At 38.5% G+C, this 23,883-nt stretch overlaps 4 protein-coding genes across 7 annotated transcripts; 3 read left to right on the forward strand and 1 right to left on the reverse strand.

The window, feature by feature from the left end:
• The first annotated feature begins 1,404 nt into the window (after window positions 1–1,404).
• LOC142530639 (uncharacterized) lies at window positions 1,405–2,657 on the forward strand. Its single transcript, XM_075636463.1, has 2 exons — window positions 1,405–1,764; window positions 1,846–2,657. Exons 1-2 carry the CDS (start codon window positions 1,405–1,407, stop codon window positions 2,539–2,541), a joined length of 1,056 nt encoding a protein of 351 aa, XP_075492578.1. The 3' UTR covers window positions 2,542–2,657.
• Window positions 2,658–11,870: 9,213 nt separating this feature from the next.
• LOC142531457 (thioredoxin H2) lies at window positions 11,871–13,073 on the forward strand. The gene is made up of 3 exons (XM_075637584.1): window positions 11,871–12,073; window positions 12,288–12,410; window positions 12,740–13,073. The coding sequence occupies exons 1-3, from the start codon at window positions 11,918–11,920 to the stop codon at window positions 12,887–12,889; spliced, it is 429 nt and encodes a 142-aa protein (XP_075493699.1). The 5' UTR covers window positions 11,871–11,917; the 3' UTR covers window positions 12,890–13,073.
• Window positions 13,074–13,644: 571 nt separating this feature from the next.
• On the reverse strand, window positions 13,645–15,550 carry LOC142531456 (uncharacterized). Of its 4 annotated transcripts, none has more exons than XM_075637581.1 (9): window positions 15,445–15,550; window positions 15,271–15,370; window positions 15,106–15,188; window positions 14,737–14,814; window positions 14,555–14,653; window positions 14,440–14,490; window positions 14,304–14,360; window positions 14,144–14,185; window positions 13,645–13,924 (listed from the first exon to the last, which is right to left on the reverse strand). In XM_075637581.1, exons 2-9 carry the CDS (start codon window positions 15,359–15,361, stop codon window positions 13,814–13,816), a joined length of 612 nt encoding a protein of 203 aa, XP_075493696.1. In that variant the 5' UTR covers window positions 15,362–15,370; window positions 15,445–15,550; the 3' UTR covers window positions 13,645–13,813. The 4 variants fall into 4 exon arrangements, with proteins under 4 accessions (XP_075493696.1, XP_075493697.1, XP_075493695.1 ...); XM_075637583.1 differs by having other exon boundaries at window positions 13,823–13,924; window positions 14,144–14,203; XM_075637582.1 differs by lacking the exon at window positions 14,440–14,490.
• Window positions 15,551–21,889: 6,339 nt separating this feature from the next.
• On the forward strand, window positions 21,890–23,381 carry LOC142531607 (uncharacterized). Its single transcript, XM_075637807.1, has 2 exons — window positions 21,890–22,715; window positions 23,092–23,381. The coding sequence occupies exons 1-2, from the start codon at window positions 22,006–22,008 to the stop codon at window positions 23,192–23,194; spliced, it is 813 nt and encodes a 270-aa protein (XP_075493922.1). The 5' UTR covers window positions 21,890–22,005; the 3' UTR covers window positions 23,195–23,381.
• Window positions 23,382–23,883: the final 502 nt, after the last annotated feature.

Here is a 23,883-nt window from a genome sequence, read left to right on the forward strand (position 1 = left end):
GTCATGGTTTCTAAGGTGAAGATAACCAGGCAATCAATTCTATTCGATTGCATCCTCAGGTTTTGGTCCCCTTCCTGTAATGTCTTCATCCTTCCCTTTGGCCCATTAGCCATAACCCTCTATGACATATCCTTGCTCTTGGGGTTGCCTGTGCTGGGGGCGGATTCCCCTTATTTCATCGATGACTCTGCCGCTCCTGCTTTGGCCCACACTCGCTACTGCTATCCATCTTATAGGGCTGTGGTCAAAGAGTGGTTCTCTCATCCCGGCATTCCCACTGAAGTTGAGCACACCATGTTCCTTTGGGTGTTGATATGCCAATATATATTTTGCCCTTTGTCTGGCAAACCTTTTTCTGAATATTTACCCTTGGCGTGTTCTCTCAGTACGGGTAAGTTTATAATTTGGCAACCATGTTGTTGGGATCCGTATACCGTGGGTTGAATCAATGTGTGCGTCACGACCCCATTTCCAAAATGGGAGGGATATCATGGTTCTTGCAGGTATGGGCATTTTCCTACTTTCTCGGTGTGATAGATTTTCCCCGCTGGTCCCCAGACCATGTTGCGCACCACGTCATTAATGGGGAGCCGTTTGACCTTGTCTGCTCCTGCCTTGATGCATTATCTGCAGCATCTGGAATTGGAGTCTTTTAATCTACCATCGCGACCCACTATCGCCTGCCTAACACAGCCTCTATGGGTTGGAGCTTTTCAGGATTTCCATGATCGCTCCCCGGAAGATGTTGCTGCCTTATTACTGACCCAATATATTCATCAGAGGTTGCTGGTGGTGGATTGTTCCTCTACTCGTCCACCCTACAATGACACGTCCAGCTGGTCTTTTGAATTTTATAATCCGTCCTTGTTTGCATATCAGTTTTGGTTGTCACCGGCGGTCCCTCAGGCTACTTTATCTTTCCCGGTGGACCTCACTCATATTGCTTCTGAAGTGGCCTCTAGAAGACTTTTCAAGGCCACAGTGCAGCTTCTCTCTACACTGCCACAGAGATTTCTTGGGTCTATAGTGCAGCCAGATCATAAAACTATTGAAACATTTGTTGTTTGGTGGAGGACTCGATATCTCAACCTTATTCCCTCGGTGATACACCACCCTGGTATTGTTCCGCATGCTTCTTACTTGCATTAACATTGGCATAGTTTAATTGTTACTAGTACCTGCTTTTTTACTGTTGTTTTGGTATTTTTGTAGGTACTCGCAAGCAAGATTTGGCTCCCAGTGAGGACAGTCCTGTGTCTGCCAAGCTCCCAAGAATGGATACTCCGGGGAGTTCGAAACTCAAACAGGATCCGGTCACAGTGCCCCGAAAATCTCAATCCTCAAAGATCAAGGGCCGCTCCTAAAGTTGCTCCACCGAGAAGTATTACTCCTAAGTGCCAGACGATGGGTCGGCGATATCATACTCGTCATTCTGCCAAGCTGGTTTCGGGCCCTAGCAACACTTTTGACGATCCCATTATTCTTGGTGAAGATGATCCACATCCCGCGCCACCAAGTCCCAAGGATTCTAGCGTCGAAACCTCTGACACAAACGAAGCAATCTCTGACAACAATGAAGTTCTTGACGCTGATTTCAGTTCAGCAACATCAGGACAGGGAGCTCCTCATGCTGAAATTTCTGGTGCCAAACGAACCAATGACTTCTTGGCTGAGGATGACACGTTTGTCTTGCGAGAGTTCCCCTCTACTGTCTCTTTTAGCCCAAATCCTCCTAGTTCACTGCCTGCGGTTACTCCCTCTATGGTAATATTCTTCACCATTCCCTTTGTTTTGGATACCTCCAAGTATTTGCCATGCTCAACCTTGACTTTGTTTATTTGACAGGATTTGACGTCTCGAAGGGCTCGACTCAGGCTTATAGGGGAACCTGAGATCCAGGTTGATTTGAGCTTCTCGGACGATATCTCATCCATGCCTTCCAATCTTGAAAGGTGCACACTGTCTATGGAAGCGCTTGCTCATGCAAAGATGGCCGTTCGAAATTTCCTTGGCCTTGGCTTGCATCAACTTGGGGAGTCCCAACGATTAGCTATGCTGTCATCTGTCTCTATTCTCAAGACTTCCCCGGAATTCACCACTTCAGAGTTTGGTATACTTGACGATCTTCCTACTATATTCTCTAGGTCAGATGCTGCCTTTGCCAGTAGTGCAGATATGATATCCCACCGCACGTCATTCCAGAGTAAGCGCGAGACGAAGGAAGAGTTGGACAAGCATGCTAAGGTTGTCCGTGAGCAAATCGCCGCAGTGACAGCTAGTTATGATGTGGAAGAAGCTGAGGTCAAGCGACTGGAAGAGGAGATTCATAGGCGCCGAGCTAGGATGGTTACTTTGTTGGACGATGCAGAAACTTTGGAGGCAGCCCTGTTGGAAACTAGGAAAAACTCGCATACCATCGGCCAGCAACTTCTTGGTCTTAAGGATGATTATCACATCTGGACCAGTAGACTTTACGAGGCCGAGAACACCCAATCGGAGTGTCTGGCCAAGTGGGAGCAGCTCCGCACTTTATTCCCATGACTCTTCATTTCTTCAGTTTCTTCGTATGCAATGATTGTGAGCGGTTGTCATGTTCAGGGCAACTTGTTTTGTGGATACTTTACCAACACACTCTCGCTTTTGGGTTTTTATATTCCCATATATCCTCTTTTGCTGGTTCATTCTTTTCGTGTACATTGGCATGTTTATTTTCAGCAGGTAGCATGGATTGGCCATGGGTTGGCCTTATTTTTCTGGTGTATTCGACACCTAAGCCTTGGTGTCGTTTGGGGCTTTTTGAAACACCGGTAAGTCTTGCCCTTACATGCTCTTATGTGCTCTTACGTGTTGCATCCACTCAAGACCACTCCCTTGTCCTTTACATTATGCATTGCACTTCAGTCGGATCCCTTTCCCGCATACACGTATATTCATTTGCACTTCAGTCGGACCCCTTTCCCGCATACACGTATATGCATCTGCACTTCAGTCGGACCCCTTTCCCGCATACAAGTATATGCATCTGCACTTCAGTTGGACCCATTTCCCGCATACACGTTTATTTACTGTTTTTGCATGCGGTGACTCCGCTTCTTATATGTTGACTATTGGTTTGGTGTTGTGGTTGTTGGGTGTTGGATGTGGAATGAGGATGGGTTTATTGTGATGTTGTGTATTGGATGTGAGAAGGAGTTTCTATTCATTCTTAATCTACTTAACCCAATTTATTTCAACAATTTCAATCAACCCATAGGTTGGCTTAAAACTCCCCGCTTGATAGTATCTTCTTTCTTGGTTCCTTATCGAAACACAATGAATCCAATATGATAATTGATCTTTCTCGTTTCTTGAGTCATAAACAACAAATATTTACATTAGTGGCCTTACGGCCTACTAAAAATAAAATCTTACAACATGTAGCTAAAAACCGTACAAAAATGGCTAGATAGCCTATTTCTATACTAAAGTCAACTTCAGGGTCTCTTGTGGTCTCTTGTGGCTCGCCCTTGTTCTTTTCTGTTCTTCCTTTATTACCTGCTGTTGTTCTTTTCTGTTCTTCCTTTATTACCTGCTGTTCCGCTTGGTGAGCTCAACTCCCCGCTCGGTGCTTTTCTCTCTTGTCACATGCTAAGTGGCCTGAAGACCTACTTCATGGGCCTATAACTGCACATGCAAACAACCAATTTATATAATGGCGGTGCGGTCTTCTTCACCATGACTTCTCGTACCAATTGAGCATTAGAACTATCAATAGAATGCATATATAATAAGTGGCCATAAGGCCGACTCCCTACTGAAACAACCGGCTTTCAAAATAATGGAAACGGCTGACTGTCCCACTTTTCTTATCAATCTTATTGTTGAGTCAGTGGCCCTAAGGCCCACATCACATGACATCTTGAAATGAAGACTAAAACTATACAAAAGTGGCCATGAGGGCCAACTCCCCGCTCAATATCAGTCTTCATTCGCTCGTTTTTCCTACTTCTACCCTCATACTTGGAAAATACTGCTTGAGATAATTTCCGTTTATGCATCTCTTGTGTGAATCGCCATCTAAGCTTGATAGCCAATATGCATTTCCGTCCAACACCTTATGTACCTTGAATGGTCCCTCCCAATTGGGAGACCATTTGCCCAGCTCCCTATCCTTTGTTCCTGGTGGCAGTATAGACTTCCACACTATTTCTCCTTCGTGGAAGCTTTTCTTGTTAACTCTTTTGTTGTAGATTCTTGCCACTTTCTGTTTCTGTAACAACATAGCATTTTACGCTTGGATTCTCAGCTCATCCAGTTCTTCTAACTCCATGATCATTGCTTCATTATAATGCTCAAAGGAAAGTTCATTTTGCTTTGCCACTCGCATTGATGGCACCATAATCTCTAATGGGAGCACTGCGTCATGGCCAAAGGTAAGGGAAAAAGGGCTCACTCCAGTGGCAGTCCTCTTGGATGTTCTGTACGCCCACAAAGTTTCTGATAATAGTCTTGGCCAATCCCTGAGATTCTCCTCCATCATTTGTAGAATCTTTATCAACACTTTATTTGACGCTTCGGCTTGCCCGTTGGACTGTGGGTAATGAGGGGATGGGTTTATCAATTTAATTCCATAGTCTTCTGCAAATTCCCTCATATCTGAGCCTGTGAACATAGTTCCCTGATCCGTGGTCAATGACTCTGGAATTTCAAATCTATGAATAATATTCTCTTTCACAAAGTTAATGACATCCCCTTGCTCCGCTTTCTTCAAAGGCACTGCTTCTACCCATTTGGTGAAAAAATCTGTAGCCACAAGGATGAACGAGTAGCCTTTAGATGATGAGGGGTAGATTTTTCCTATTAAGTCCATGGCCCAGCCCTTGAATGGCCATGGTTGACAACGCTGTGAAGCTCATCCGCCGGAATTCTTTGGATGTTCCCGTGTCTCTGACATGGCTGGCATCGCTTAGCATATTTGATGCAATCTTTCAGGATAGATGGCCAATAGTAGCCATAACTCCTTATCAACCATCTCATCTTTATTCCAGATTGATGCGCTCCACACACTCCCTCATAAACTTGCTTCATGACCTCCAAAGCCTCTGGGAAGCCTATGCATCTAAGGAGCAGACCATCTAACCCTTTCCTGTACAAATCTCTCTCCACTAAAACGCAATTAATAGCTCTCATTTTTAAACCATGTGGAATATCTCTCCCGGTTGATTCTAGCACCATTTTCATGTCATCCCTCCAGTCACCAGCTAAGTTTACATCCAAGTTGAGCGTGTCTACCTGAATCCCTCTTTGCTGAATTGAAGGATGGTTTTTCTTCTGAATCAACACTAGCCTGTGTGTGAGTTCTGGAGACATCTTCAATCCCAAAGCAACCTGTGCCAACTCGTCTGCCTCCCAATTTTCTTGTCTTGGGACGTGTACTAATGACACTTCTTCAAAATCATCTAGGAGTTGGGATGCCGCAGTATAGTATGGAGCCAAGGACAAACTTGTGCATTTGAACTCCCCTGACAGCTATTTGAGTACCAGCTGAGAATCCCCTGATATTAACAATTCTCTTGCCCCCAAATCTTTCAGAATTTCCATCCCAATGACCAGTGCTTCGTATTCCGCTTGATTGTTGGTGCATGGAAAATCCAAATTAAAGGACATGGCGGTTTTCACACCTCTTGGGGAGGTGATCACAATACCAGCTCCAGCTGCTGTTTCTGTACTTGATCCATCAAACTTCAACTCCCAGGGTTGAACTCCCACTCCACAAACTGGAAATCCAACCTGTTCTCCAATAAACTCATCAAGTGAAGGATGGTCAGCCTAAAAAATCGACGATAGCTTGGCCTTTTATTGACTTTTGGGGGTAATAGGTCAATGTAAACTCGGCCAATACTAAAGACCATTTACCAGTCCGCCCCGAGAGAATGAGTCTATTAAGCATGTATTTAATCAAATCGGTTTTAGCCACCACAAACACTCTTGATTGAATCAAATAATGTCTTAACTTAGTACATGCATAATACAGTATTAAGCATATCTTTTCAATCACAGAATATTTCACTTCCACTGGAGTAAGGAATCTACTCAAATAATAGATGGCTTGTTCATTTCCTTCATTATTATTTTGAACTAGTAGGCATCCAATCGATTCATGAGCAGCAGAGATGTATAACTTAAGGGGCATTCCATACCTGGGAGGCATAAGAACAGGTGTGTTAGATAAATATCTCTTGATCACATCAAAAGCTCTCTGATGCGACTCTTCCCATTGGAACTCCCCGCTGTCTTTGAGCTTCAATAGCTGTGAAAACTCCTTTGTCTTCCCTGCAAGGTTAGAAATAAAACGCCTCAAGTAATTCACTTGCCCAAGGAAGCGTTGTAACTCTTTTTTGTTTCTAGGCGGATTTGCTTCCATAATGGCTTTGCCTTTGTTTTTATCCACTTCAACTCCCCTCTGATGCACCAGAACTCCCAAAAAGTTTCCTGCTTTCACGCCAAAGGCACATTTCAATGGATTTAACTTCAACTCATGTTGCCTCATTATTTGGAAACTCTTCTTCAAGTGTTCAATGTGATCAGCAGCTTGTTTAGACTTCACAACGATATCATCTATATATACTTCAATATGATGCCCTATCATGTCATGAAAGATCGAGTTCATAGCTCTTTGATACGTGGCCCCTGCGTTCTTTAGCCCGAATGGCATAACAAGCCATTCAAACGTACCAACAGCTCCCGGGCATCTGAACGCTGTTTTGTGAGTGTCAGTTTCCGCTATTTTGATCTGATTGTAACCCGAGAATCCGTCCATAAAAACAACAACTCATGTCTAGCCACTGAATCAATCAACATATCAGGTATCGGCATCACATATACATCTTTGGGAGTTGCACAGTTCAAGTCTCGGAAGTCGATGCATATTCTGACCTTGCCATTCTTTTTCATGACTGGCACAATGTTCGAAAGCCATTCGGTATATCTTATTGGTTTTATAAACTTGGCCTTTAACAATTTCTCAACTTCCCCTCTTTCACTTTCAATTCAACTTCTTTTGACATGCGACGAGATGGCTGTTGAAATGGTTTGAAACCTTCTTTGAGTGGAAGTCGGTGTTCGACCAATTTTCGGTCCAACCATGGCATGTCATCATAACTCCATGCAAAACAATCTTTGTATTCCTTCAACATGCTGATCAAGTCTTGCTTCAACTGCTCTTCCAGTAGCTTACTCACATATACTACTTTTGGATTCTCAAGCTCCCCCAAGTTAATCTCTTCCAATGGGTCTTGAACTTCGTGTTGGCCATCTTCCATTTGAGATGGCGCCATCAACAACTCATCGACTTGGAGCTCATCCTCTTCATATTCTTCTTCTTGGACAACTTCAGTTCCATAAGTGTCCCATGCTTCCTCTTCCTTTAGTTTGTCCGGTACTTGCTGCACATGTGCCTTCCATATAGAGGTTGCAGCTACCTCCTTTTCTTTTTGGTTCAAATCAATCATCAATCTCCTCAAGCAGCGGCTGAATTATCGGCCTAGACGGCACGATAACAGTAGGCTTGAGGATTCTTTCCAACACCGAGCTTGGAGTTGGTGTTTGCATGTACAGTGGATTTTCTTTCTTGCTATTGCTACGGATTTTGATGGCCCCAAAATCCCCATTGTAATATCTAGCCTCAACTGCACTTGCACTTGTTTGAAACGGCTGTCCATCAGCTTCTACAACCTCCACATCATCCCCTTTCCAAAATAATAACAGTTGGTGCATTGAGGATGGTATGCACTGGTTTGCATGGATCCAATCTCTGCCTAACCATGCTTGGAAGTTGGCAGAGGAGTTTACCACGAAAAATGCACATAAAGATGACATACTCCCCAGAGTAACATCAGCGGGGAATACCCCAATGGTCTTGGTGGTTTCCCCTAGTAAATGCAGCAACCGAAACTTCCGAAGGAATCAAGTCTTCTTCATTTTTGCCCAGACTTTTCAACATTCTTACTGGAAGAACATTTACAGCTGAGCCATTGTCAATCAACACCCTAGACACTGGCTTCCCATTCAATTGGGCTTTGATGTACAACGGCCTTATGTGCTTGGTCATGGCCGGTGTAGGCTTTTCAAGTATCACTTGTTTAGGATTATTCGTGTGATCTTCCTTGATAATCACTCTTGAACTCCTTTCAGAGAGTTTAATTGCATGCTCTTTCTTTTGCACTGATTCTTGGGGCATCAACTCCCCATTCTCTTCTTCCATAATTTTAAATCTCTCGGGTAGTATCACTACTCCTGTGGCACAGTCCACGGTGATGTGAAATTCTCCAACGCGAAAATTAATTGTTTTTCTTGCTTGATCATCCTCTTCGCTTAACAAATCATCATCATCTTCCACAAACTTATCTTCAATAGCGGATCTTCCATACTTAGATTTACTCCCCACTGGCTCCCTGGAGACTAGAACATCAATTGTGGGTTCATTTCTCAACTTAGCGGACTCCTCTCTTCTTGCAATAGCTCTTTCTCTCAATAGCTGTCTCTTTTGAGTCCTAGTCGGTGGCCTAAGGAACTTTTTGTGTTGGGCCACTCTCCAAGACTCACTGAACTCCCCTCTGGCTGGAAGGACGTATCTCGGCTTTGCTCTCCGGCTCTCAATCATTTTTCCTTTTGAGATTTCATATGCACGCCGCTCCATGCACTGATCAGCTGATATTTTCCTGGTTTCCACCTTTCGTGACTCAACTCTATGTATATTTCTCCTGTCTGAGTATCTCTGGTGCTGATCACGAGATGATTCCCCTCTGAACTTTTGATTCTCAAACACTGGTCTTTCAAGGAAATGTTGGTTCCTCAGCCGATAGGCCGCGGATTCACCAATATTTCTAGGGAAACGTTGCTGAACTGTTGGCATTCGATCGGCACTATGCCTTCCATGAGCTTCAAACAATTGACCCTTTGGAATCTAGTATTTCTTGATTACTCGGTCTTTCACTGCAAAGGATCGACTTCTTTTCTCATTGAGAAGATCACTCAAATATGTCACATTCACATTAACCAAAGCCACTGGGGGAAAAGGATCATCATCCACCGCCATAGACTCTTGTTTGTTAGGGAATTTCACAACTCCCTTGTTAATTCTGTCCTGCAAGATGTTTTTGAACGCCCAACAAGACTTCGTAGCATGATTGTAGGAGTTGTGGTACTTACAATACTCTCGTCCCTTCATCTCTTCTGTAGGTGGCATCTTGTGATCAGATGGGAATGTGATAAATTTTTCCTTTACCAAGAAATCGAAAACTTCCTCGGTCTTTGACACATCAAATGTATACTGCATGTCTTTGGGGAGTTGGGAGCTGTTCTTCTTTTCAGGTTCTGCTGGCTTCTTTTTTAGCAGGGGAACTGTGCAAGAACCAGCTGATCGAATCTCTGCCAATGCCACATCTTTCACATCCAGATAATAAGACCCCATAGCAGTTTTCTTCTTGTACGACTCTTCCCGCAATAGTTCTTCGTATTCAGCCACTTTGGCAGCTAGCTCGAAGAAATCCCTGAACTCCATTCCCTGGAATTTCTTCCTTAATTCAAAATCCAGTCCTTTTTGTGTCATCTTCACGAACTCTGTCTCAGGTAAGAACACCTTGCATCTATTTTTCATCTTTTTGAACCTGTCGATAAAATATTCCACAGACTCTCCTTTCTTTTGAGTGACTCTGGATAAGTCGGCAATGCACACTTCTGGCTCTGTTCTATAGAATTGAATGTGAAATTAGTCTTTCCATTTTTTGCCAATTCATCACTGAATTTCTGGGGAGTGAGGCATACCAAGCGAATGCAGTCCCAGTGAGGGAATTCGGGAATAGCCGCAACTTTAGATTGTTGAAGTTCTCCAAGTTGGCTAATTCCCCGCATTGGATGGTGAATCTGGCTATGTGTTCCATGCTGGACTGGCCATCTTTCCCGGAGAATAAACTGAAATCATGAACTCTATAACCCCTTGGATATGGGTTATTCACGTCTTTGTAGTCTGGATAGGGTTTGTGGAACTCTGGGCGGCCAATCTGTTTCAAGGCCGGCCCATATAGCTCTTGAACAGCCTCTCTCACCATTTCTGGATCAATCCCGTGTATATTCCGAGCGGGGAGTTGGTGATGGTAGTAATTTGCCCCCCGAGCTTGAAACCCTGCATTTAAACCAAAATTACCTCCTGGGAAGCCCCCATCTACTCCTTGATAATCCATGTGTGACATATCTTCATACGCTCCCGGTTGGTATAGAGGATTGGTCACGCTGTACACTTGAGTAACTGGTTGTTTCGAGCTCCCCACCCCATGAGCACGTGGATATGGCTGAGCCCTCCCTCCTAAGCTTTCTTCTCTTCTGTGAGGTGGTGTATACCTTCTTTCTGGCTGATTTGGGAGAGTAAACTCCGAGCGGCGAGGATCGCCAGCCTTTGAGTTTCCAATTCCCTGGTCGAATTCATGGACTTGGTTACTTCCCTGATCAGTCTCTTTGACAGCGGTATTTTGCTCCCCTCGGGTAGACTGGTTCGGTTTACTCAGTAGAGTCTTTAAACAGTCAGACATGGCTTTAGATAATGCCACTGAGATTTCTTCAATCTTTATAGCAGTCAATTTTTCCATCACCCTGTTTGAAACTTGATCGTATGTAGTAGGAATTTGCAGATCCACTTCTTCAACCTGTGGTTCAACAGCGTGTTGCTCTGGCTGGGGGACCTGAGTTCCCTCTTGATTAGCCAGAGACTCCCCGCTCTCCTGACTGACGTTTTCCTTTCTTCTTGGCGGCATAGTGTGGTCCCACCGGGCGTGCCAAAAATATGTTTGCACAATATTTGGTGTTGCGGGCGTGCCAGGTGCGAAAATGCACCGATTTGTGTGAAAATGATAAAAATCTAACTTCTAAAAACAAACGAAAGTGAATTCTAAATTTGACCGTCGGTTCTAATCTCCTAAAACAACTATAACGCTAAAATGAAGAAAACTATTGGAATTTGAGGAATAAACGCCTGACATTGTTTATATTTTCAATAAACCGTAGGAATTTACAAGACATAAACATATAAATATAAAGTTGTTGAAATCTAAAACGAGATAATGCTAGAAATATGCTAGAAATCTTAAAAACTATCGCTTGAAGATTGAATTTTTGCAGAGAGTATTTTTGCAAGTTTTTGCTGTCGAGTTTAGTTGTGTGTTGTGTTTGCCGATCTCTTTTTCTTCCCAGCGCTGCCGTTTCTCTCCACTCCCCCATGAGCCCATGATCTTTCCAACTACCTTTGCACGATCTCCATTTCCCATGTTCTTCTCTCTTTTGGCGCTATGTGACCAGTTTTTGAATCGATAAAAATCAATCCGCCACACTTAACTGGCCTATACAATTTAATTGGGCTTGTGATCAATGTGAGCCTCATAATCAATTATTTTTAGCCCAAACACTACTCATGCTAAAGAACTCCATAAAAACAAACCTCCATAGAAACAAACCTACGAGAGGCTTCATGTTTGCAGATCCAAGATGTGAAAATTGGTATATTAAAGTTAAAAATATGTGGTAACGGTAATTTGGGCAAAAAAAAAGTGTAAAATGTACACGCACTTCACGCGCGTGAGAAAACAAGCACCACCAGTAGGGACGGATATGCACCTAGTTTAAAAACACAAGGGCTGATAAGGCAATAAAAATCACACAGGGGGGTATCTGCTCTTAAGTAATAACACAGGAGCTAAAGTGTAATTCACGCTTAGTTTATGTGTGTGGTTTGGGGCCGTGGGCCTCGAGGAACAACATAAAACGACCATTTTAATGGGCTATTAACAAGACATGGGCCCGGCCCATTTCCATACGACTATAAGGCGACTTTGTCTTTTCATGATCACTTTCCTTGGATATCTCGCAACGGAAAAAAGAGAGAGAGGGCATGGGTTCCGTCTTATCTTCTTACCTTTTGGGAGGATCGGCGGCTGAGGCCGCGTCTACCTCCGCGGAATCACCGGAGACATCTCGCGTTAACGCTTTTCACTCGTCGCAGCGCTGGAAACTCCACTACGACTCCGCGAAGCAGTTGAATAAATTGGTCTCTCTCTCTCTCAACTTAATTCTCATTTTCGCATACTTTTAAGTTTTTCTCCGAAAGGATTTTACTGGATTTTTGTTTCTCGACTCTCGTTCTTGGATCCCGATCTATCGTTCAGTATATATCGAGCACCGACGCGGCTTAAGATTTTCCGATCTAAATAATTTTGTTTTGTAATCGATTCTTGTGTTTAATTGTTTATGTAAATGATCAGATGGTGGTGGATTTTTCGGCGTCGTGGTGTGGGCCTTGCAAATTCATCGAGCCTGTGTTCCACGAGATGTCTGCCAAATACACTGACGTTGACTTTGTCAAGATTGACGTCGATGAGCTCTCCGTACGCCATTTCTATTTCTTCCCATCCTTTTTTCTTAATTCAACGATCATATTGACATTTGTCGAATAATATATATTTTCGTGCTTACGAGTTTATTCAATTTAGTCCCCATTCGTTTCTCGCTTGCAGAAATTATCTCTGAAAACTTGAGGCTAATTTTTTCCCAAATCGGTTCAGTTTCCTGCCTAATTGCATTTCCTTCCTACAAATTTTCCTTTCCATAAGGGGAAGTAGATCAAAAATACCAATCGCATGCTCAAATCCGTTGGTTTAATGCCGAAAACTTTATCATGGTCAAATTTAGGGACATTGAATTTGGGTTATTACAGGATGTAGCTCGAGAGTTCGGGGTGCAGTCTATGCCAACATTTGTGTTGCTAAAACAAGGAAAGGAAGTGGACAGGATCATGGGAGCCAAGAAAGATGAGCTGGATAACAAAATCCGAAAGCACAGGGAAGCCCCTAAATTCGCTGCTTGATTTGTAAAGTCTGTGTTTGGTGGAATAAATGTCATCCAAAGATTAGGATTCAATGCAAATTGGTTTTCTTTCAGATATTATTTATTAAGATCTATGCCAAAAGATAAAACCTGTGCCAAAAGACTTACTTCTTTGTCTTAATGTTTATTTTTATTTGCAATTAAAATTTGCGGCCATTTTTTTTTTTATTGTGCTTCATTCTAAACCAAACATATTCAAACTTCACTAACGAAAATACACAAGAATATTGGTGGAATGATTAGACGATGTAAGATGAGATTATTATTACATATGGGTGATAAAAATTGATAAATAATATTTTGACTTTTTGATAATTAATAATTTAAAATAAAAATATAGATTTTTAAAAGTCAAATCAATTTTATATAAAAAGTTTGTATTGATCCGATCCATGTATAGATTCAAGCTATATGTAGAGTGGAAAAAATAATTTTAACATATTTTTTATAAAATAAGTTGGATATGATATCGTTTCACAAAATTAAATATTAAAACGATGTCAAATTCTCGGCTGTATTTGTTTCTTCAAAATATTAATGATGACGACGAGGAGGAGTTTGAAACCTTGGAAGATCGTTGTGTGCCCAGGGTCGAACATGGTAACAGCTCCCCTTCCTTCGACTGAGGACTAGGCAAAAATAAAAGTATTAAGAAAACTCGTGCATTCAGTAAAATAGATTTGCTTGAGTTCCACTATTCCCCTGTAAAAGTTCAAAGAATCAGAAAGGAGCCAGACATGAATATTCCAACTTTGTCCATGTAAGAAATGCTCCTGTCAAAGCAGTCTTCAGTTCTCCAACAACTGCGTATCCGGCGTTAAGGTAGTTTTCTAGATCTTTTTTTCACCCGATTTCTTCCTTCAAATTAGAATCCATCACTATGTTGCCATTATATCCTCCAGAGCTAGAACAAATAAGCTGACACTTGACTTTTCACTCGATCAATGCCCCCCATATTAGCTGTTGCTAGGTTTCCGATGCTCGTTCTAGCTACATATCCTCCTGACCAAGCGTTCTGGAACAAAAATTAAAGCACAAATGATTAAAAAAGAATGGATGATCAAATGGTGGCCTTAGAAAACTTTGTTGAATGGGATTCATCACAAAATCGCGGCATTTTATTTGGCAGTGTTAGGTGAGCTATCCAAGTTAAAGTTGGAGGCAGTAGTTTAAAGCATCAGGTTGTCAGTAACCACAGAGGAAAGGAACTTCAGAAAAAAGAATGTCCCGTTACCTGGAAATTGAAGCCTCCAGTTACACCAACTATATTCAGAACCTACACAGCATGGTGGTCCTTGTAAGTAAAACTGAAGATTCAGTATTCAACAGAGTCTTTCATCATTCTTGATCTATCCACAACAAGATACACTTGAAATAAAATCTAGTAGAAGTACCTCCCCCGCAAAGAATAGATGCTGCTGAATCCTGCTCTGCATGGTATTCAGTGATATCTGTATATAAAGCATGAGCACTACTAAAAGTCAATTTGATGCAAGCCTCATGTAAAGGAAAATGGGCGACAGAGGGCACCTCAGTCAATGGAACACCTCCAGCGGTGACAAATTCATCCTTGAATTGGCCCTACATTTTGGATACAAAGGTATTAGAAACAGAAAGAGGATGGAAAAGGATAGGGTGATCTTACTTTTCCTATCACACAGAAGGAACAATGCTTAACACAAGAAGCAATTGCTGTTATTGAGTTGTTGGATATCGAAACCCACAAAAGATCCCCATATATATCCTGTAAAAGCAAATTGAAGTCACCAAAACGCATCGATAAGATTCAACGAACCATAGCATGTTCCAGTGGAATGGCCTTTCAACCTCATGTTCCAATAGGTATCTCCAGAATCTCTTCACAAGGCCAAATTCAGGCGGAAAATAGTTGATAACCTTTTGCTTCTGCAGTGGACAAAGAGAATATTATCACAGTTATTTTGGGATTACCTACAGCAAACTTTCTCGATTCAAAGCATCTTACATAAAATTTAGATTTTCTAACCTACTTTTTTCTTTATTAATTTCCAACTCGATCAACGTAAGTAAGAGAATCCATTTCCCTCCCGTCTCGATGAGACCAGAATTCTTTCTTCTTAATTTTCCTTCTATGGGATCACATATTAAGAAAATACGAAGGAAAAGAAAACAAGCAATAACAGCGGCTAACAGGCCTTTAGGTCAGAATGCCATTACCGCAAACTTATTCCTGTGATGACAAAGAACCGACTTCACTTCTACTATATTGAGATTAGGAACAAAATCCACAAGAAGTAACCCTGGATGCATGGCCGTTTAAAACATTGAGATAACAGCACATAAATGAAATAGAAAGAAGTTATATTATACTGTGTCTCTCACCCTTGTAATCTGAATCAGAGAGCTCACGTGCTACCCAAGCAGATAACCGAAGAATAACTGGCCCGCTCAATCCCCAGTGTGTTACCAACATTGGGCCAATCTATAGTTCCAAAATAAATGATTAGATTTGTTGTCTTAATAATATTAGATAAGGCTGTCAATAAAATGTCTTGCCTGTGTATGTTCTGGGATGCTCTTTCGAACAGTTTCTAACTTCAACTTTGATCCAACAGTTGGAAATGTGATCTACGAATCAAAATGGGTAACGAATTAGTAATGGTAAAAATAACAATGCTTACTTTTGCAAATTGATTCTACCTTCAGTTCAACTCGACGTTCTGAAAACCATGACATGGTATCCATTGGACCATTAACATCAAAAAATGATCCTCGCAATTCTTTATTGCCTTTAGGATAGCTGCCTGCTAGAGTCTATGCCAGGGACATCAGTTTCATCATCTCAAAAGGACCATATAATTAAATGCATCAAATCTCACCTCTACGCTACATACCAGATAATTGACTACCAGCAAAACTTCAAGAAAATAATCCAAAATGACAATAAAATTAGACAAATTCAGACTTGTATAATTTACGGTCCAAACCTAGCATAGAACAAAAACGAGCTAATGACAACTACTGGTACAGAGTAAAGTTCGAAATACTTTTCTCATTCTTTGCATCAGAATTGACTATAAAATTGTGTGTGAATCTTGAATGAAAAAGGACTCCGAACAACAAGTTCCGACGCAGTAACTTGAAACCACACCTGATTTCTACAGCAAACTATAAGGATAACATGCAAACACGAGTACAAAATAATAGGAAAAAAACACCTCTAAATGTCGGAACATCTACTCTCCAATTGTTAATAGTATAGTTTGGCCATAGATTTCAGAAGCTCCAGCTTGTGCAGAGATTTACGAGGGGTTTGTCTTGCTTATTACGTTGTCCAGGGGAATAGCCGAATAGACAACCTAAATTTTTTTTATAAAATATTATTTATAAATTTCATTTTTCAGTTAATTAAAATTTTTGAAATTTAACTTTAAATAATCTTTTTAAATGTAATTTTTAAAATTATAGTATTCCATTTATTTACATGGAATTAGTTTAAATTTAATATATTTTATGGAAAGTATAGAATTTATGAATGAGAAACAACTTGTAAATAATTCAAAATTAAAATATAAAATATTTGAAATGGTAATTTTGAACCATAAATTTTAAAATGAGAACCCATAAATATGAAATAGTAATTAATTTCTGAAAAGAATATAATCCTAGTTCTACATTTTAAGTTTTTTAATTAATTAAATATTAAAAAAATAAAAAAATACGACAAATTAAGAGAATTTATTGATTTATTGTAACATCCCGAAAATTTTAAGGTCAACGTGAACCACATGCATGCAAGTTATTAAATTTCTTATGTATTTTAATTAAATGATTTTAATTGCATGAATTAAATATGGTGTGCATGTTTACACATTTAAAATGTACTTTTCTACATGGATGCATAAAACTGTATTTTTAAAGGTTATTCGATACGTGATCGAGGAACGGAGATCGATGTCTGGATAAGGGAAAATATTTTTATTAAATAATGGTTTTTAATTATTTAAAATAAGGTTGATGCTTGAATGATTTATTTTGAATGACTAAATGGTTAATTGTGTAATTTTGTTTGATTTCATATTTTAAAATATTTTCAGACGAATATCGGTACTTGGCCGAAACGGAGGACCGAAGACGATTAAGGTGTTAAAGATTTAAAAGTTAAATTTTTATTTTAGTGAAGAAAATATTTATTTTAAATATTTTAAGAATTATTGCATTTTTAGGGTCAAGTTTAAATTAATCAGTCGGAGCAAGGGATTTTATGTATTTCATAAAGGATTTTTTTGTAAATATATATTTTTAAATCCTTTAATTTGAGGTCTAATGATTTTATTAATTTTAATGAGCCTAATTTATTAATTAAAAACCTAGTATTGATTAAGCATATTAATTAAAAAATTAAAAAGCCTTTTTTTTTTTATATATTTAAATCTAAACTCACACACCTAAACACCAACACACAAAAACACACCGAAACACACACTAGTAACGAAAAAAATTGGGAAGAAACTAGCGGCCAAATAAGGGAAGGAAGGCAATGAAGTTTTTGATTTTTTTCTCCTTCGTTCTTCGACTTTCTTCCTCGTTCTTCCTTCCAACAATGATCACCAGACCCCCGTGCATCCCAAGGTGGGTTTTTTTTTTGAGGGGTTGGGGGGGGGGGGGGGGTTTGACAAAATAAAAGAGTAGAAAAAAATAGAAATCGTCCTCTGTTCGTCACCGACTTTCACCGCTGCGGTATTCGTATTTCGAGCGTTTTAAACGTGAAGGCTCGCCTTAATCTTCCTTTTTCTTATCTATCACACTATATTATATGTTTGATGCATGTTTTCATGAAAAATATGAAACACTACCTTGTATTTTCGTTTTTATGCCTTATTATGCATAAAACTAAAGTTTTTTTTTAAAAAAACTCTTCATAATGATGCACAAAGGGGTTGCTTGAAGGGATGTTTTTCCACATATTTAAGGGTCTCTAGGTATATGTTTAAAGGCTGGAAAATATAGGACACCATTATGAACAAAAATTGTAAGTTTTAGAGTCCTAGGGTTTGGCTAAGGTGTGGTTGCTTTCCTGGGCGCATGCGGCTACTAGCTACTGTCAAGGGCACGTCCCATTGTCTCAAAATACTGAACCAGGGTCCTTGATTGGCTGCACGATGGTTAGAACAAGGGAGGACGGGATCCGCGCCTAGGAGGGTTGCGCAAGGAGTCCTAAGGTACAGTTGAAGGGCTAGGCTTGTTTGGGCTAGTAGGTTCGATCCAACAGCATGTCATGGGTTTGTTATAGGTCCTAGGATGGTTGGGTAGAGGCTGAAAATGGTGGTTAAGGGCTGGAGTCGAAATTAGCCTAGGTTCGAATCATATTAAGACTAGAACTCTTGGTGCAGAAAAATTCAGTAGCTTCCTAGATGTGTTCAATGGACTTAATGGGCTTGATTTGGGTAGAATATGATTTAATTAGGTGTTGTTAAGATTTGGTTCAAGTTTGGTAAAATTTTTGGTTAAGTTTCGAGTCCATATGAGTCAAAACCGGGAGGTACGTCTAAGTTTAAAAACGAATCGAGGAATCTATCGAAAAGCTAAGTTTTAAGCCTAAGGAATATTTATGGGAGTATTTTAAAGTTATATGTTAAGTTTGGAATGATTTGAGATGTCGTTTCGAGGTCTAAGGATAAATACGAAAAATTATGCTGCTAGGGGTAAAACGGTAATTTTACACCTAAAAATTAGTAAACATCATGGCAGTGCTCTGATTGCTGTTTTATATGTTAAAATTTTTATTTTAAATAATTATGAAATTTTATGATCAGACATTAATGTTTATTTTAAATGTTTAAATAATTTTATGATAAAACGATAATGATTGTTTTAAATGTTTATGAATTTTTATATGTTAAAATGTTGATTTTAAATGTTTATGAACTTTTATGATTTTAATATGATTATTTTAAATGTTTATGATTTAATATGTCAAAATGGTATTTTTAAATATTATGATCTAGTATGTTAAAATGTTGGTTTTAAACGTTTATGGATTTTATAATTTAATACTGCATATTTAAAAGATATGTTGCATGCTTGGTTTAAAAGAAAAACGTTATATGCATGTTTAAATTTTATAAAGTGATGAGAATATGAAACGTTGAAGGAAGTGAAATAATTGTGACTAATACGATGATATGTTGGAGATATCGTGAGGGTTATAGTCCCAGTGGGAGCCCGACGATCGTATTTCCATTGATACGAATATGATGATATGAATAGGGATGTCGTGAGGGGAGAAGGCCCCAGAGAGAGCCCATTTACAGGATAAGGTCCCAGAGGGAGCCCCTTTATGGGAAAAGGCCCCAGATGGAGCCTGTCTATGGGATAAGGCCCCCGAGGGAGCCCCGACGATCGTATTTCCATGTAAGGATATGATAGGCCAAGGCTCAGTAGACGGGTGAGAGTGTCACTAATGTCCCTGCCGCCCAGTACTGTGGTTATATGTAGATGAATCCATCGCCCAACACGTAGACGTAGACGAACACGAAAGTCACAATTAAAGATCTGAATTCAACGAAAGGAAAAATGAATACGTATATGTTGATGATAATATGTATATGAATATGTTGATGATGATATGAAAATGTTTATGAAAAAGTTTATCAAAATGTTTATGTTTAAAGTTGATGCATCATTATGAAAATGTTTTTATTTAAAGTTTATGCATCATGAAAATGTTTACGAACATGTTATGTTTAAAGTCTATGCATCTTCATAAAAACGATATTTTAAGTACAAGTATTTTCACTGTTGTATGTGATCTGTATAGGTAGTACTTGTTATCAAGATAATGGCGTGTTGAGTCTTTAGACTCACTAGATGTGATTGATGCAGGTGAGTTTGATGTTAATGATAATGGAGGTCTTGATGGTTGACTTTGCTGGACTGAAAGTGCACACGACCCGAGGATCGACGCTAGTTTTTCGCATTAGTTTATGATTTATGATATTAAGTTATGTTAAAGATATTTTATGACTTTTATTATGATCATGCATGGTTTTTGAGAGGTTATAGTATGAGCTATACTGGTTGGTAAAATGTTTGACGATTTTACGATTTGAACTAGTTTCCTATGATTTTTAAATGTTAGTTGATTTTATTTTTAAAATGGTACAAGATATTTTTAAAAGTACATATAAGAGGAAAAAAAAATTATAGCACGTTTTAAGAAAACGAATAGGAGACGTATCATTTATAATCATCCAAATAAGAAAAACTCAAATCGAACTAAAACTCTAACAATAATTCCTTGGATTTCAACATAAGTGGATCGTTTGTAAATAAGAAGATTTTTTATATATATAAATCAATTGCCACATAATTATTGTTTGGTCGATCATAATTTTTAATAAAATATGTCCAATATTTTGAAAGTCATGTATATCTAAGGAAAAAAAACATGAAAAAACATCAATATACTCGTACTATTTTCAAAAAGAAGGAAAAAAAAAATGTGACTAATTAACTAAAAAAATTCAATCCCTTTTTACAGATGTAAGTGAAGTACTAAAAAATCGCAGTATCTAAAAAGGTTAACTACTCGTTTCAAATCTTTAACTATTGAAATAACTTCACATTCATTCTTCTAAATCTATTTTTCGAATTAAATCTTTTTACTTGTTGCATGAGCAGAGATTTTAGCAAACTCACGTATAGAATTACCTGATTCACAAGTATCATTTTTTTTTTAAAAAAAAGAAGAGAAAATGCATCCAAGCAATCCCTTTTAGAACTCGTGCCTAAATGAATATTAAATCGATTCTAATTCATATACAAGCCACATTTTTCCTATTCTTCTCAAGTTGGATGCTTAAACAACTAAAATATACAGAAAACTTCGAAAAATTTCTTCTCAACTTCATATTGCATGCCTTCTCAATAATAACTTAGGTATCAAAAAAATATTAAACCAAGAAAGATCATCAGTACATGTAATATTCTCTTAACCAAAACCATGTGAACCGAAATCGAAACCGTTCAATTAATCTTTATAAATTTCAAAGTCTTGCATTATGTACACACAATTTAATTTATATAATTAAGCTTCTTTTATTTATAAATAAATCAAATTTGATCGGTATTTTATTTAATATTTATAATATTTTGTAATATAATGATCAAATATCCCCCGGCCCTATTTGGGAATCCAAAAGTTTTAAGGCTTTTAATCTCCACCGATGTCCAGAAATGAACACATGCAATGATGGCCATTAACTAGGATATATATAACACATTATAAGAAATCATAAGGAAAACAAATCTTATAAAACCTTGAGATAATAAAAATGATATTCAAGTTCATAAAAAAATGATATTCAAGGTAAACTTCAAAATCAATCCTATTTTTACTTAACTTTAGGGAGGATAATTTGCAATCTCTAAAATAAAATATTTGATTACTAGATTTTCTTTTCGCAAAAAGAAAATCTGAAAATTACTTTACTTTAAAGCTTGCAAACACTATCTTATTGTGATCAGATATATAATATCATGCTCGCAGTTTGGGTTAATAATTAAACCATGTCATATATGTACATATACACAATGACAAATATATCCAATAAGCCAATAAAACTCGGATTATTCTACTATATTTGGAGTATTTTTTTTCTCTGAAGTGTGGTTTCAACATATATGTCAACTTCGATAAAAATATGAGCACTCACGTGATCTAATGATCCCGATGTAACATAGGCTAATTCTCACAATAAAAAAACATAGAAATCCAACTTATGACCATGATGAATGCTCATGTACACAAGGTACCATTACGTACATGTACACAATTGAAACTTTCAAGATATCTATCATTTCTCGTCCACATTTGACTTCCCATTAGAATAGAGCTTAGAAGTTAGAAGATCTTAAGATCCCAACAACTCCAAGACGTGGACAAATAGTAACCTTAATGTATCCAAATTCTTGATTCTAATCCCTTCCTCATGCAACATGTGCCACCATCAAAAATAATTTAAAAAAAAAATTAAATTATACATAGAAACTATAAACTCAACCTAGCTGCTAGCTATGTTAGGTTCCATTTATTGATATTTGGAATATGATAACATGACAGTAAAGGGTGGAACAACCCCAGCCTGTGCTGCGTGCAAGTATCAGAGAAGAAAGTGCACCCCCTCCTGCCCTCTTGCACCATATTTTCCAGCCAACCAGTCAAAAGTATTCCGAAACGTGCACCGACTATTCGGGGTCTCGAATGTCACAAAGACGCTCCGCAGCTTGGAGTCCGAGGATCAAAGGGATGATGCCATGAAATCCATTATATACGAGGCGGAAATGCGAGATAGGTTCCCTGTGTACGGCTGTTCCGTGATCATCTGTCAGCTGCGCTTCCAGCTGCAACAAGTCATGTCTGACTTGAGGGCGGTATCGTCGCAGCTCAGGGCATATAAAGAACATCCATCAAATAACCAAGTGGATCCCTATTCTTGTTACTGGCCTTCGGCCCAACTCGAGTTTGGTGGCATTTGTTCGAATATTGACGTGCCACCGTTGAGTGGGAATGAGATAATACCTTTGGCAGATAACCAATTTTTCTTAAATGAAAACAATGAATTTTACATGGAGTCTCTCGAGAACATGACCAGACCATTGATGGGATTAAACATTTGTCCCGATATTGTGAACGGCATGAGTTTTACACCATTTCATGCGCAAGAAAGGGAAGTTGCCACCCTAAATTATGAAGGCCTGCAATTTAATATGACAGCTGATGATAGACAATCGTATATCGAGACGAAGGAGGCATGTGAATCAAGGTATGATCAAACATGTTTTAGAGAAGAATTATTGTTTTCAAATAAAAACCATGAAAATTACACTTTTTTTGTCATACAATTTTTTTAACTTACCGATCAATTCACTGTTTAATCCGCTAACGTAAATTATTATTTTTCTAAATCTTTTTTCACCAAAGTGAATGTTTGTCGTCAAATTTCGGGGACATATTTACAGACATCACGTTACCAAAAAAAATGCTAAAATCGAAAAAAAAAAAACAAATTAGTTAGACCGGACATTAATCGATAAAATGACCAAAAATGAAAAAATACAAGTTACAAGGCTAAAAATATGATTCTAATAAAAACATGAGTTTACTGATACCGATCATATATGATAAAAATTTACGTGCAGCTCGGATTCGTCGGAGAAGAATTCGATGCAGTGTGTGCATCAGGTATCCCATAGTGAGCTCAAGGATGCTGCTGCAGGCTTCAGCCTTACTACGTACTACTAGAATTAATCAAAGAGAGCCCGGTTTCGAGTTTGTGAATATGACGAGTTTGCCAGATTTATTGTTATTAATTTACTCCACTTTCTTTTCTTTTTTTTTTTGTTTTTTGTTTTTTGTTTTTTGTTTTATTAACTCCACTTTCATTTTGAACGTAATGAACGAGTAACTGAAGCGATCAGTGTATCTCACATAAATTAACCTCACTTAATTTGATAAAATTGTTGTGTAGTAGTGTGAGTAGGGTTGTTTCAATGAGCATAAATGAAATTAAGTGTGGTAAAAAATGCAATAAAAATAAATAAGAATTTTTTTCCTTAATTAACTCATAAAAAGAAAATAGAAATTAATTTCTAAGTGAATATCAGTAGGGTTGACCCGTCTCACATATAAAGATTTGTGAAACCGTCTTACAAGAGAGGTCTACTCAACAATCAATTGAAAAACAAACGTTAGTTTCGAACCAATATTCTACTATTAGAATTTATTAACTCGATAATTATCATAAAAAAATCTAATTTTCTGTATCAACTTAGTTTCAGTTAAATAAAAACAAGAGTTCTAATTTATCATAATAAACACGATGCAAGTTGTTACGGTTTAAATTAAAGGCATCATTAAAAACTAGTGAGAATTATGAATTGAAAACCCATGGGAGAGATGTTGGATATGAAAGTTGATGCTTAAAAATTTTG

This window comes from Primulina tabacum, chromosome 17 (genome assembly GCF_025594145.1).
Source record: "Primulina tabacum isolate GXHZ01 chromosome 17, ASM2559414v2, whole genome shotgun sequence".
In the NCBI taxonomy this organism is placed as follows: Eukaryota; Viridiplantae; Streptophyta; class Magnoliopsida; order Lamiales; family Gesneriaceae; genus Primulina; species Primulina tabacum.